Consider the following 11,907-nt stretch of genomic DNA (forward strand, 5'->3'; position numbering starts at 1 on the left):
GTCTACCATCTAATACAAGAGGACAATTCACTCTCCACCAGTCATTGAATACCTGCATGTCACACTTCCACCGAAGAGAACACCAGCTATCCAGTACTGAGTGCTGAACTGTTGATAAATCTTAAACTTGGCAATATTTTAAATATATATTAGATTGCCCCACAGGACAAGGGTGCACAGTTTTTTCCTAGCCCAGCACTAATGGTTAGTGAGTTGAGTTATTAGTGGCCTCAGGTGGATTCTAGGGTTAATTGACTGGTCAGGAGCACCTGGTGTCCTTAAGGTTATAAACCAGTGTTCAGCAGATGTGGCAGCAGGGGGAAAAAGGCACACTGATGAAACCATGGCACCAAGAAGGATAAGGAAAGTCAGCAATCAGTCAGATGGGCAAATTAGCAAGGAGATACGCCAAAAGCAAGGGGTGCTTTTTATTCAACAGTTTGAGAAAGAAGGTACTAATTTCATAGTAGGCCCATCCTTACCGTCCGTTTTCCTCAAATTAACTGAATTCACTATGTTGCCCCTTTACAGCACAGGACCGTATAAATGAGATGGAGGCTAAATTGGAGCAGACCCTTGCAACAGTCGATCGGGTTTTTAAAGTGGAATTGATGAAAATGCCACCTGCGCTTCAAAAAACAGTGATAATAGATTTAATTAATGGTGTGATTTTCCAATTGTATTTTAAATATTTCTTTGAATGAATGCATGTATGCGCGGGGACGTTTTATTTCAGTTTCCCCCCGTCCTTTCCTAGCGGATGACATTTCTGCAGGTGAAGTCACCATCGCCATAAAGGTAGGACTAAACACGGATTATCAGACCGGCTGTAAATGGGTTAATGCTGCTTCCTTGTGGTGTACTGTGGAAATGTGAGCAGCTAATTTGTAACATTTTATTTCCAGACCGAATCACCCGAGATTCACCAGCCTCTCACTAGGAAGCTTAGTAAAGGTAATGGTTTATTTCTTCTAGTTAAAAAGGATATGAACTTGTCGTTAATTATACATTTTTCTTATTTCTGTAGTGAAAGTGAGTGAAGGTGCATCGGCTCATAAAAGGAAGGCTACAACAGAACCATCAAAGGTAGCTAGCAATTCAAAGGGCTTTATTGGCATGGGAAACATGTTTTACATTTCCAAAGCACGAAATGGATAAACGATTAGATGCAGTAAACATTACTCAAGTTTCAAAGGAATACATTTCAAATGTCATATGGCTATGTAGTGTTATAATGATGTGCAAATAAAGTACAAAAAAGAAAATAAACATGGGTTGTATTTACAATGCTGTGTTCACTGGTTGACCTTTTCTTGTGGCAACCGGTCACACATCTTGCTGCTGTGATGGCACACTGGTATTTCACCCAATAGCTATGGGAGTTTATCAGAACTTGATTGGTTTGAGTTATTTGAGGGACTGTGTAATGAGGGAAATGTCTCTATGGTCTAATGGTCTAATGTTGTTATGGTCTAATGGTCTAATGTTGTTATGGTCTAATGGTCTAATGTTGTTATCGTAGAATGTATGCACACATGACTGTAAGTCGCTTTGGATAAAAGCGTCTGCTAAATGGCATATATTATTATTATTATATATTATATATTTGGTAGGAGGTTAGGAAGTGCAGCTCAGTTTCCACATGTTGTGGGCAGTGTGCACATAAGCAAACCTGGCTCTCAAGAGAAGACGGGCTATGGCGGAATCTCAATAGCAAGACTGCTCACTGAGTCTATACATGGTCAAAGCTTTCCCTAAGTTTGGGTCAGTCACAGTGGCCTGGTATTCTACCACTGTGTAGTTTGTTTAGGTCCAACTAGGCGGTCTTTGGGCTCTGTTTTGTGAACAGAGGCCCATGGACCAGCATGCTTAGGGGACTCTTCAGGTCAATCACTGTCGGTGATGGCTTTATGGAAGGTTTGTTACTTCCTTTAAGGTAGTTGTAGAATTTAACGGCGCTTTTCTGTATTTTGATAATTAGCGACCTAATTCGGCATGTGTTATTTGGTGTCTCACTTTTGTACACGTGTTTTTTTGGCAGAATTCTGCATGCGGACTCAATTTGGTGTGCCGCATTTTGTGAATTCTTTGTTTGTGAGCGGATCCCAGACCTCACAGCTGACGGGCAATTGTTTCTAACTGATTGAAATATTATTTCTGCCCGATTCTAATTGGTATAGCTAGGTATAGTTTAGCTCGACTTTATTTGCGTGTCATTAGGCTGTGTGAAAAGGTAACAAACTGGGCATTTCCACTTATAAAATTGACTAAATTGTGTATTTTTGTTCTAAAGGGTTCCAAGAAAGCCAGGTCACTTGCCAATAGCTCCAGCACTGGAAGCCTACGGTAACTCCCTATATATTAATCATTCCCGGCGAGCAACTGGTGGTTGCTAGTTGTTCCAGTCCACCACTCAAACACACGATTTGAACTATTTCAGTCGTGTTCGCTGAAACAATGTCTTCTGGTTGATTCTGCTCATTTGTTCTTGCAGGTGTGCCACACCCACAAACACAAAAAGAACCAAAACTCGTGCCAAAATCAGTGATCAGTCTCCACTGACTGGAACGAAACCCAGGTTTGTCTTCACTTATCAAAATCCCTTATGGAAAAAAAGATTGCAGTCAGTGTAGTATAACTGCAGTTTTTCTGCAATTACTGGGTCCAAAATACAATTTGTCAACTGCAGTTTACAAACAAATCTTTTTAAGGGATGCTTGAGTTAATCAAACTAATTCTGTCCTAAATTCTCCATGTTTCTAGATCTGTTTTGTGCTCAGCCAGTGACGACTACCTGTATTGCTCCCTGCCTGGATTGTCTCCACATGTAATGATCTCTACATCCCATGGAGAGGTAACGTTTAATATTGAGGTTGTTGGGCTGTAAGTTAGGTCGAGCAAGTCTAAACAAGTCACTAATTTTCTCCCAAGACATTGTGCCTCTCGGATGATACTGTTGAAGATGTCGACATCGGGTTACTGGATGACATGGCTGTCCTCCAGATGCAGAAGTTGATGGTAAAAATGTATTCTGTTCATTTAATCTTGAAATGAATCATTTATCACCTGCAATTGAATTCTCACTGATCTTTCTCAATTAGAAACTGATGGACTACCTTTTCAACAAAGTCAAAGCGAATCAGCCGCTGAGTGTGCAATGATACCAACACAGCTAATATTGATCCACTAATGCCACCTATGCATGTTTTACTTACTATAAATAAAGATTTGTATATTCGTCTTTACTGGTTGGTGAGCAATATTTAGCCCCACGAAGTTGGTTGTGAGCATCCTATTGAATGTTTTGTATTGATAATGACCAAACTGAATGATCTTGCAAGCAGTGCTCGACTTGGGCAAGAGGTCACCTAAAATGTTCTGCTTGAGCTCCTATTCCTCTCAGGTAATTTTTTTAAAGGTATTGTGGCACTCATCAGTCCAGCACTACTTAAAAATACATACAGCCCAATTTATTGTTCCTGAATTTAACTTTATGGTAACATCTGCTGGGTGATAATGATTAACTGACCACTCATTTTCTGACCATAACAGGACAAATGCTAATACAATTTATGACTGGCTAATCATACGCTGAAGCAGTCCCACTATGACACTGAATTAAATTTTGTGTACGCAGGGGAGAAATCTAATAGAACCGGACAGTTTAGAGTTACTAGAGACAATGTTGCAAGCTATATATGCATAACGGGGGGCATACAGTAGGCATCCATGCCCAAGGGATGTTTGGGGCCCTAGTAGTTGCCTTAGACCGGCCTAGCGGTGTCACCGTGGAGGCCTCCACGAGCATGCCCATCAGTGGTCGGAACGTTTGTTCCTTCAATGCATTCAACTGAAATTGTTACAGAAGAATGCTGTCCACGCACTATTATACATGCCATTAAAAAGTGACCATGGCTGTGGACTCATAAGGAAGGCTCTAAATCCTTGTAGGCTCAGGGCTGCGGTCACATCTTGTGAGGATCCAGGGAGAGACAGAAGGGTAATATCTCACTTATGCCTGGCCCTGGAAGGCGAACTGCAGAAAACGCCTGTTCTGGTAACACAAGGATGGGAACCATTCCCTTGCGGCTAAAGTCTAGAGAACGTTGACATGTGAAAGGGGGAGAATGATAAATCCAGAACTGGAAAAAAGCGTTTTTTTCAGAACCAGGAAATAGGTTGAGTAAAAGTTATAACTCTTCTGATCGTGCCCTTCCCCAGGAGAGATGTCCTGTAGGTCAGGTGCTGCTGGGTAAATCGGCCGACAGCATCGCTGTGTTGGGCCGAGTGAGTGTGGCAAGGTTCACGCACATGCGGGTTCCAGTGAGTAGCCTAACTTCATTCTACGTTGGATGGCCCGCTCAGCGGGGCTGAAGAGCAGCCCGGGGACCACTGGGAGCTTTCTCAGCATCCGTCTGGTTATTGGGCTTGGGTGAGCCACAACAGGGATGAGTTGTCGAGCTCTGGTCATGAAAACACTTGCAGAGGTCCAGCGCTAACATGAGCACTGAAGAGTTCCCGGGACGCTGAGTCGTAGGCCTGTGTCAGCGGGCCATGTTTTACGTTGCTCATGGCAGGGCAGTGTCCTTGCCACAGGTCAGCCCAGCATCTCTGAAACTAAGAAAAGCCGAAGGTGGCACGAAGGATCGTGCGTATTGAGGCAGAGCTTCCTTCGGACTCAGTGTGATTAGAGCCTCGGAATGACTCCTGACCCTTTAGTTTTGACTGAATGGGTCCACAACACTGGTTAGCACCTCCTTCACCATGTTGGACGTGTCACCCTCCTTATCCAATCAAGCACGTTAGGGATAAGAGTGGACAGCAGGTTATCCCAGCTGAGTCCTGTTGCATCCCCCATACTGGAGGGTGTGCTAGATAGAGGGCCCTGAATTAGGGGGCTGGAAGGAACGCAAAAGCGTTCTTTAGCTGCTATAAGGAATCGACCTTCAAAGTGAGGCTCTTTGACTTTATACTGGGTGGGGGGGGGTGTGCAATCGATTGAGGGCTTAACGCCAGACGCTGGTAAGATGTTAAACTAGGCCCAGTGTTCTCAGCTCAGATTTAAGATAAATTCTAAGATATTTATGCAATAGACTCAAATTAACAAATAGTGACCTAAGACTAAACCTCTACAATAACCTGGCAGGAGCTGAACAGCACCTGCATAATGTATTTTGCATGAGCCTAGCTATGACCAGAGCTGGAGCATGTTTAGACTTGTTTATGCAAAACATGCACGAATGGCTGTTTGGTAAGCAATGCTAACAGTGGCAGCTATGTGTGTGTGGGGGACTAGAACATACCTACCATAGATGACTCGTCTGTGACAGCATGGGCAATGCCAATGCTATTGAGGGTACAACTCATGAAGCATGGCGGAAACCCTCAATGGTGCTGCCCATGCTGAAACATCCTTTTGGCCACTAGAGGCCTCTATCATTCTCTATGTGAACATGGTCCCTAGCTGTGTGTTGCCGCTTTCCATGTTGTCTGTAGCTTGTGAGGTGTGGAAACACTGTTGCTTTTATGAATTTTGTTTTATGTTGCTATTGTCTATATTGTAATCGTTTTCAATAACCTGCCCAGGGACTGTGGTTGAAAATTAGCCGGCTGGCTAAAACCGGCACTTTTACTGAAACGTTGATTAATGTGCACTGTCCCTGTAAAAATAAAATAAACTAAAAAACTATGATACCCATCAACATTAATGACAAAGGACTGAGGCGGTAACAAATATTTTCCTGACTGATGACATAATTTCCCAGACAAGGACAAGACAGAATCACAGACATCCAGTGTTGCTGTTTGAGATTTGAAGAACGTTTATTTAACAACTTAATAAACCTTGTTTCACAGAAGTTATGCTGCTTTTAAATAGTATTTTTCCCCAGCTTCGCTCAATAGGTTGGATGTTTAATCAGTGCAGGAACCAATGCGGTCTTAACATGCACCAGGGTTGAGGACAGAAATAGGTGTTTTCCATTTGTATCACCACTGTATAAGCGCAGCTGATATAAAGCTCACCAATCACTTTCATATTATACACAATGTTGTTTTATGTTTGAATTTAATATATAGAAAGGAAAACAAAAGTAAAAACCTACAAAAAGAAATCAAGTGGTAAAAATCAAGCACAGATACATACAAACCTAAAAATGCGATGTTTGTGTCCTGTGTCCTTTCAGGATCTTCCTCCCCTAACTCACACCTCACAGTCCAGAGGCTGAGGCCAAAACGGCATTTTATGGTTAGTTTAAATTAAATTATTGTAAATACTATGAAAAAAAAATGAAAGTTACACACCAATCAAAGGAAAAATGACCTTTTCCCATCTTATCTGGTGTGGGATGCGTGATCGGGATGGAAGATTGGGCGGGTGCAACACATACATTCTCCCCTGCGGCAGATGCTACTGGTGGGCACACTGCACTCCAGGGCCGTGGTGGCCTCCCTCATCATCTGAGCTGTCGTTGTAGGCCTCACGTCGTCCTCCAGACGAGCCCTGGCTGACGTCGTAGTCCTGCAGGTCCACCTCCTCCGCGTCCCCAGACACGATGGGAGCCTCGGCACGTGTTGGCAGCAAGTCCTCCAGCTCCTAGGGGTTGACAGAGGGTCACAGAAAATTAGAAAAACTAGGTCTAGTTAGCAAAGCCCCCTATTCAGCATGCAGCTATCGTTACAAAACCCTTAAATAGTACCGTAGCTCTTAAATACCAATATCATTAGTAATGATGTTTAAAAGCTGATGTAGCAGATTCACATAACAAGGGCTGTTTTTTTAAATGATATATAACAAAGTGCCGCTAAACATAACTAGTATGGTCTGGGTCAAAATCCTAATCTGTTAGGAATGATCAAATTGTGTCATTCAATCCCATAATAGAACAAACAGTACCATAATATTCAAGCTTGTGACAGAAATGGACACGTCTTTTCATAGTCCATGACTTACATTGAGTTTATCGGGGCTGATCCAGTTGTTTTCTGGGAACTGCACATCAAATTTAATATATAGGTCCCCTTTTTCAAATGGATTACGGTACTGTGGCATCCCTTCCCCTCGAACAACTCGGACAGAGCCTGTAAAATAAACATTGTATTAAAAGAAACATTGCTTTCACATACAGCACGGATTAATATTCACATGCTGTTGTATCATCTTCCACATGTAAAACTTGTAAAAAGATACAATTCTTACCTGGCTCAATGACTTTGCCAGCAGCATACTTGACTACAATCTGTCTGCCGTCTAAGTGTTTCAACGTAAACTGGAATCCACAAAGTGCTTCGACAAGGCCAATCTTATGGGTCATGTGCAGGTCATGGGCCGCTCTTTTGTATGTCTATTGGCATGAGAAAACAGGCAGTGTCAATATAGTAAGAGACATGGTTATAGGCCAATTTAAAATAACACTTGATAGAAATGCAACTAACTGGTACTGCTAGCACATAAATAATGAACATAAGATAGCAGCCCCCCCCCAGGAAGCGGTGCATATACATCCTGTCAGGGTACTGTACTGGTCTGTTTTCCACACGAGAGGCTGGTGCCATTAACATGTGTCTGTTCTCCCATCTTCAGAGGAGTGAGTGGGTGAGTGAGTCTGGAGGTGACAATGGAGTGGAAATGCTAGGACTACAAGATTAGGAACTACGTGCCACTCATGACTATAATTAATACCAAGTTATGCCAGACATGCAGGGGGCTCAGAGGGTGGGGGGACAGTACTGGAAACTGGATTACAATGTGTTCTCATTGGCCTAGCAGCATCGTGCTGTCACTACAATCTGCTCCCAAGGGATCCCAGTCAAGAGTGCTGGAGGACCCAACTCAGCCAGCTGGACGCTTTTGTTCAACCAGCTATTAAACATTCACCACCTATACTATACTCCTCATAGACATGCGAGACATAATAGCTGAGTAATAACAAGTTTACACAATGTTGCAGCTTCACTAATATGTTTCCACATTGTAATATTAACAAGAGCCAGTCTTAAGGTGTGGGGACCATGGTGTCCAGAGCACAGCAGTTAATCTCTACCTCGTGCTCTTTCTCTTGCAGGACGAGGACAATGTCTCCTGGCTCTACCCCAGGCGCCTGGTCAGCTTCCCCTCCGAAGGTGATCTTCTGCCCATGCTTCATGCCTTTGTCAACATGGACTTCCAGGATTTTCACCTCCTTGCTAACCTTCTTGCCCTCGCACTTTTTACAGCGGTCTTTCTCATTGATGACCTCACCTGTGGGTATAACAATAGAAGTTTAGGAGTCAAAGCCTTTTTGCTAACCACTAGGCAAGCTTGGGCGGCAGGTTGCTGGATCAAATCCCCGAGCTGACAAGAGGGGAAAAATATCTGTCATTCTGCCCCTGAACAAGGCAGTTAACCCACTGTTCCCCAGTAAGCAGTCATTGTAAATACGACTTTGTCCTTCACCAAATTGCCCAGTTGAAAGTTTTTTTTATTTTTTAAATAAAAATTATATATATGTAATTAAAATCATGCGTATCTGGGTACTACAAGTATAGGTTTCTAAACTGTACTGTTACTTACCTTCCCCATTACAATCAGTACAAACAGACTGCATCTGTTGGACCATCCCAGGAGCCAACTGTCTGATCATGATGCGCATACCACGCCCCCTGCAGGCCACACACTTCTGAACTGCGCCAGTCTTTCCACCCTGGCTGTTGAGAAGTTAACTTTTAGTCGAACACACCAACAAACCTACATGATCAACACGTATGATGCAATAATTGACGAGCAAAAACAGCAAGATCTCAACACTGCTTCATGTGGGTTAGAGAAGTAAGAGGGAAAATTGTTACAGATACAAAAGGATGAAAGTGGAAACACTTACCCATTACAAGTGCCACAAAGAACATTCTTGCTCAGCTGCAGTTTAGTTGTTTTTCCATTGTACAGGTCTTCCAGTGAAACTCTAAAAAACCAATGCGCATAATTGGAGAGCATAGCAAGGTCATAGAAACCACAGGTCACTTAAACAGTCAGACAATTTATCATAATATAAAAATATTTAATTATCACTCAAGAGATCTGTGACACCACCAATAAATAGACTAAGCTTACTTGAGTGGGTGAACCATGTCCTCTCCTCTTCGTCTACCACCATTTCGGCTGCGCCCCTGTCCGCCCATGAAGCCAAAGAGTCCACCGCCGAAGATATGTGAAAATATGTCATCCATTCCCCCACCACCACCACCTCCTTCTCGCAGTCCCTGCTCCCCATAGCGATCATAAAGCTCCTTCTTCTCTGGATTAGTCAACACTTCATATGCAAAGCTGATCTCCTTGAACTGTTTTTGAAGGAGACCGGTGTACAGTAAGTGTTATGACATTTACAGATATTTGTAAACATTCGTTTTGCATCTACTCATTAGTTTAAAGAACGATCCCTCACATTAGACCACATCGTATCCCTTCCCCCAAAAATGTACTTCAAGCCATTTCAATACCTTGTCGCCAGCATTTGGGTTTTTATCGGGGTGATATTCCTTTGCTAGCTTCCGGTATGACTGAAAGAAAAGGCAAGCACATGAATACAACAAGGCACTGGTTTCGATTATTTATGCTGTCTAACGTTAGTCAATGAGTTGTATAACCATTTCCACTTTTTACCTAATCCCCGTAGTGGCCATCAATTAAATATTGACACGAATCTGACGTTGCTTTTTACGGTAAGGTTAGTTAGCTGGCCTAAATTAGCTAGCTAGTAAATTGAACTTAAAATAACTGCGGAAGATAGCTAACTACTATATGCACGTTGACGGGCTAGCTAGCCACCTTCACACAATGACTAAAGTAAACTACTGGCTAAACAGTTAAAATGTTTTTCACAACAATTAACCAGCTATGAATCAAATTTTCCCCCAACAAAAATCAACCCAAAATGTCCGACCTTGGAGATTTGGCCCCAAAATGCCATAACTGTGAATGAATCTGTAAACACGTGAGTTAACGGCGTAGGTTAGCCGGCTAAATAACGCAGCTAGCCAGCTAACTCGTTTGGTGGCACACACTACGTTAGCGAAGAGTTAGTTAAACGTTAAAAGATCAAACCTTGATATAGTAACTTATCTATAGCAACCTGGTATGAGGCGACTCGGTTGCGTCTTTTATCTGTTATAAGCAGACAGACGCATGATAGTTAGCTAGCTACTAGCTAGTCATTGTCTTAGTTAGCAACCACCAGTCTGGAAAAACGTAAACAAAACTGCTAATCCAGTGCTATCAAACGAGTTGATACAGTAAAATGTTTAATATGTAACAATACAGTGCGTATTATACGGACTCTAAACTAAAAGACAGGTGATAGAGCTACCAACCGCACTTTTACAAAAAAGATATACTCGAAGCCGGCGTTCGTTTTACGAGATGCCATCATTGTTGAAACTGAAAGCTAACGTAAGCGCAAAGTACAAACATCTAAAAGACTTTGCGCCAAAGATAGAGGTAGTTAGCTAAAACATTAAGGCAGATAAATTGTAGTACAGGACACAGTTAACAAGTATTTGCTGATTGACGCTAACGTTTGTTAGCAAGAAACAGAGCTAGTCAAACTAGCTAACGTTACCGTTTCTAGGCCAGACTAGCTTTTAGCCAGAATAACCTATTTCCTGTTTCTACGAACAATTCAAACTCCACAGCACCTAGATTAAATTTAATTCGATAAATCGGGAGCTACCGTCGACGTTACCTTTTTCAACTCATTTTCAGTGGCAGTGGGGGACACCCCTAGTATGTCATATAATTTAGTATCGACAACGTTCGCCATGATGAAGCTGGAAATCGGACCTTCTGCACGGGAAGCGAGAAGAGAAAGAAGAAGAGCCGGTCGAAAACGTCACACGTTGCGTCAACTTTAACCTTTCTCCTGGCGTTAGAAAAAAAGAGGTGCATCTCAATTATAGGGTGACTTCCTTTTTTTCACCTCATATATTTTCTCCTCTCTATTATACATGAGAAATTGATTCAGGTATTTTACAAGGCAGCAGCTATTCTTCCTGGGATCCAGAAACATTAAGGCAGTTTATACCATTTTGAAAACATTACAATACATTCACAGACTGTGTGCCCTCAGGCCCCTACTCCACCATAACCACATAGATACAGTACAAATCCATGTGTGTGTGTATAAATGCATGCATTTATCAGTTTTTTTTTTAAATCAAATTTTACTGTTTGCATGAGCTACTTGATGTTGAATAGAGTTCCATGTAGTCATGGCTCTATTTAGTACTGTGCGTGTTCTGGATTTGGGGACTGTGAAGAGACCTCTTGTGGCATGTCTCTAAGATGAAACTTTGACAAAATCACAACCACACACATACAAGCTCGCACATGCACTTATAGACACACAGTATTTGCTCAGTCTGTATATTTCTGTATGTGCTTTAGGAGTCATTTGTCCTCTCTTGGTTGACACCGTCCACCATATCTTTACATCAAGGCCTACAGAATCATATCATTGGGTCTATGTTGGTAGGAATATGAACTGTGTATCGTATCCATGAGGTGTTGTAATGACTGGAACATGGAACAAAAGGACACTTGAGTTCACATAACTTTGTGACTGATCATTTGAGTATTAGATTACTATGGGTCTATTTCAATTTAGGCAGATTGAGAATTACAAGCACAACAACACCCTCTGTTGACCTCCGTGACTATGTTCATAGATGATTTTTTGTGGGTTTCTGAGGGCTTCGTTGTAGCTTCAGACCCCATTGTTACTTGTGGCACTCTGTGTCTGTCCTCTGCCTTTTTAAGACAGATGAAGCCCTGAGCGCATATCCTATTGTCTATTGCAACATGACAGCAGAGAGAGAGAGAGGTTGGGATGTTGGGTGGTGGAGAGAGAGATTCGGCTTCTATGACTGCTGTCTGTC

The 11,907-nt window shown here is 42.3% G+C and overlaps 2 protein-coding genes across 2 annotated transcripts; one reads left to right on the forward strand and one right to left on the reverse strand.

Annotated features, from left to right (window-relative positions):
* Nucleotides 1–295: 295 nt before the first annotated feature.
* On the forward strand, nucleotides 296–3,241 carry LOC124035090 (borealin-2-like). Its single transcript, XM_046348507.1, has 10 exons — nucleotides 296–452; nucleotides 532–663; nucleotides 758–798; nucleotides 906–954; nucleotides 1,028–1,086; nucleotides 2,294–2,346; nucleotides 2,495–2,578; nucleotides 2,764–2,854; nucleotides 2,932–3,018; nucleotides 3,102–3,241. The coding sequence occupies exons 1-10, from the start codon at nucleotides 344–346 to the stop codon at nucleotides 3,159–3,161; spliced, it is 765 nt and encodes a 254-aa protein (XP_046204463.1). The 5' UTR covers nucleotides 296–343; the 3' UTR covers nucleotides 3,162–3,241.
* Nucleotides 3,242–5,798: 2,557 nt separating this feature from the next.
* Nucleotides 5,799–10,869, reverse strand: LOC124035855 (dnaJ homolog subfamily A member 2). Its single transcript, XM_046349652.1, has 9 exons — nucleotides 10,716–10,869; nucleotides 9,475–9,534; nucleotides 9,089–9,315; nucleotides 8,859–8,939; nucleotides 8,552–8,685; nucleotides 8,043–8,239; nucleotides 7,199–7,343; nucleotides 6,953–7,080; nucleotides 5,799–6,595 (listed from the first exon to the last, which is right to left on the reverse strand). Exons 1-9 carry the CDS (start codon nucleotides 10,791–10,793, stop codon nucleotides 6,410–6,412), a joined length of 1,236 nt encoding a protein of 411 aa, XP_046205608.1. The 5' UTR covers nucleotides 10,794–10,869; the 3' UTR covers nucleotides 5,799–6,409.
* Between the last annotated feature and the right edge of the window lie 1,038 nt (nucleotides 10,870–11,907).

This window comes from Oncorhynchus gorbuscha, linkage group LG05 (genome assembly GCF_021184085.1).
Source record: "Oncorhynchus gorbuscha isolate QuinsamMale2020 ecotype Even-year linkage group LG05, OgorEven_v1.0, whole genome shotgun sequence".
Lineage (NCBI taxonomy): Eukaryota > Metazoa > Chordata > Actinopteri > Salmoniformes > Salmonidae > Oncorhynchus > Oncorhynchus gorbuscha.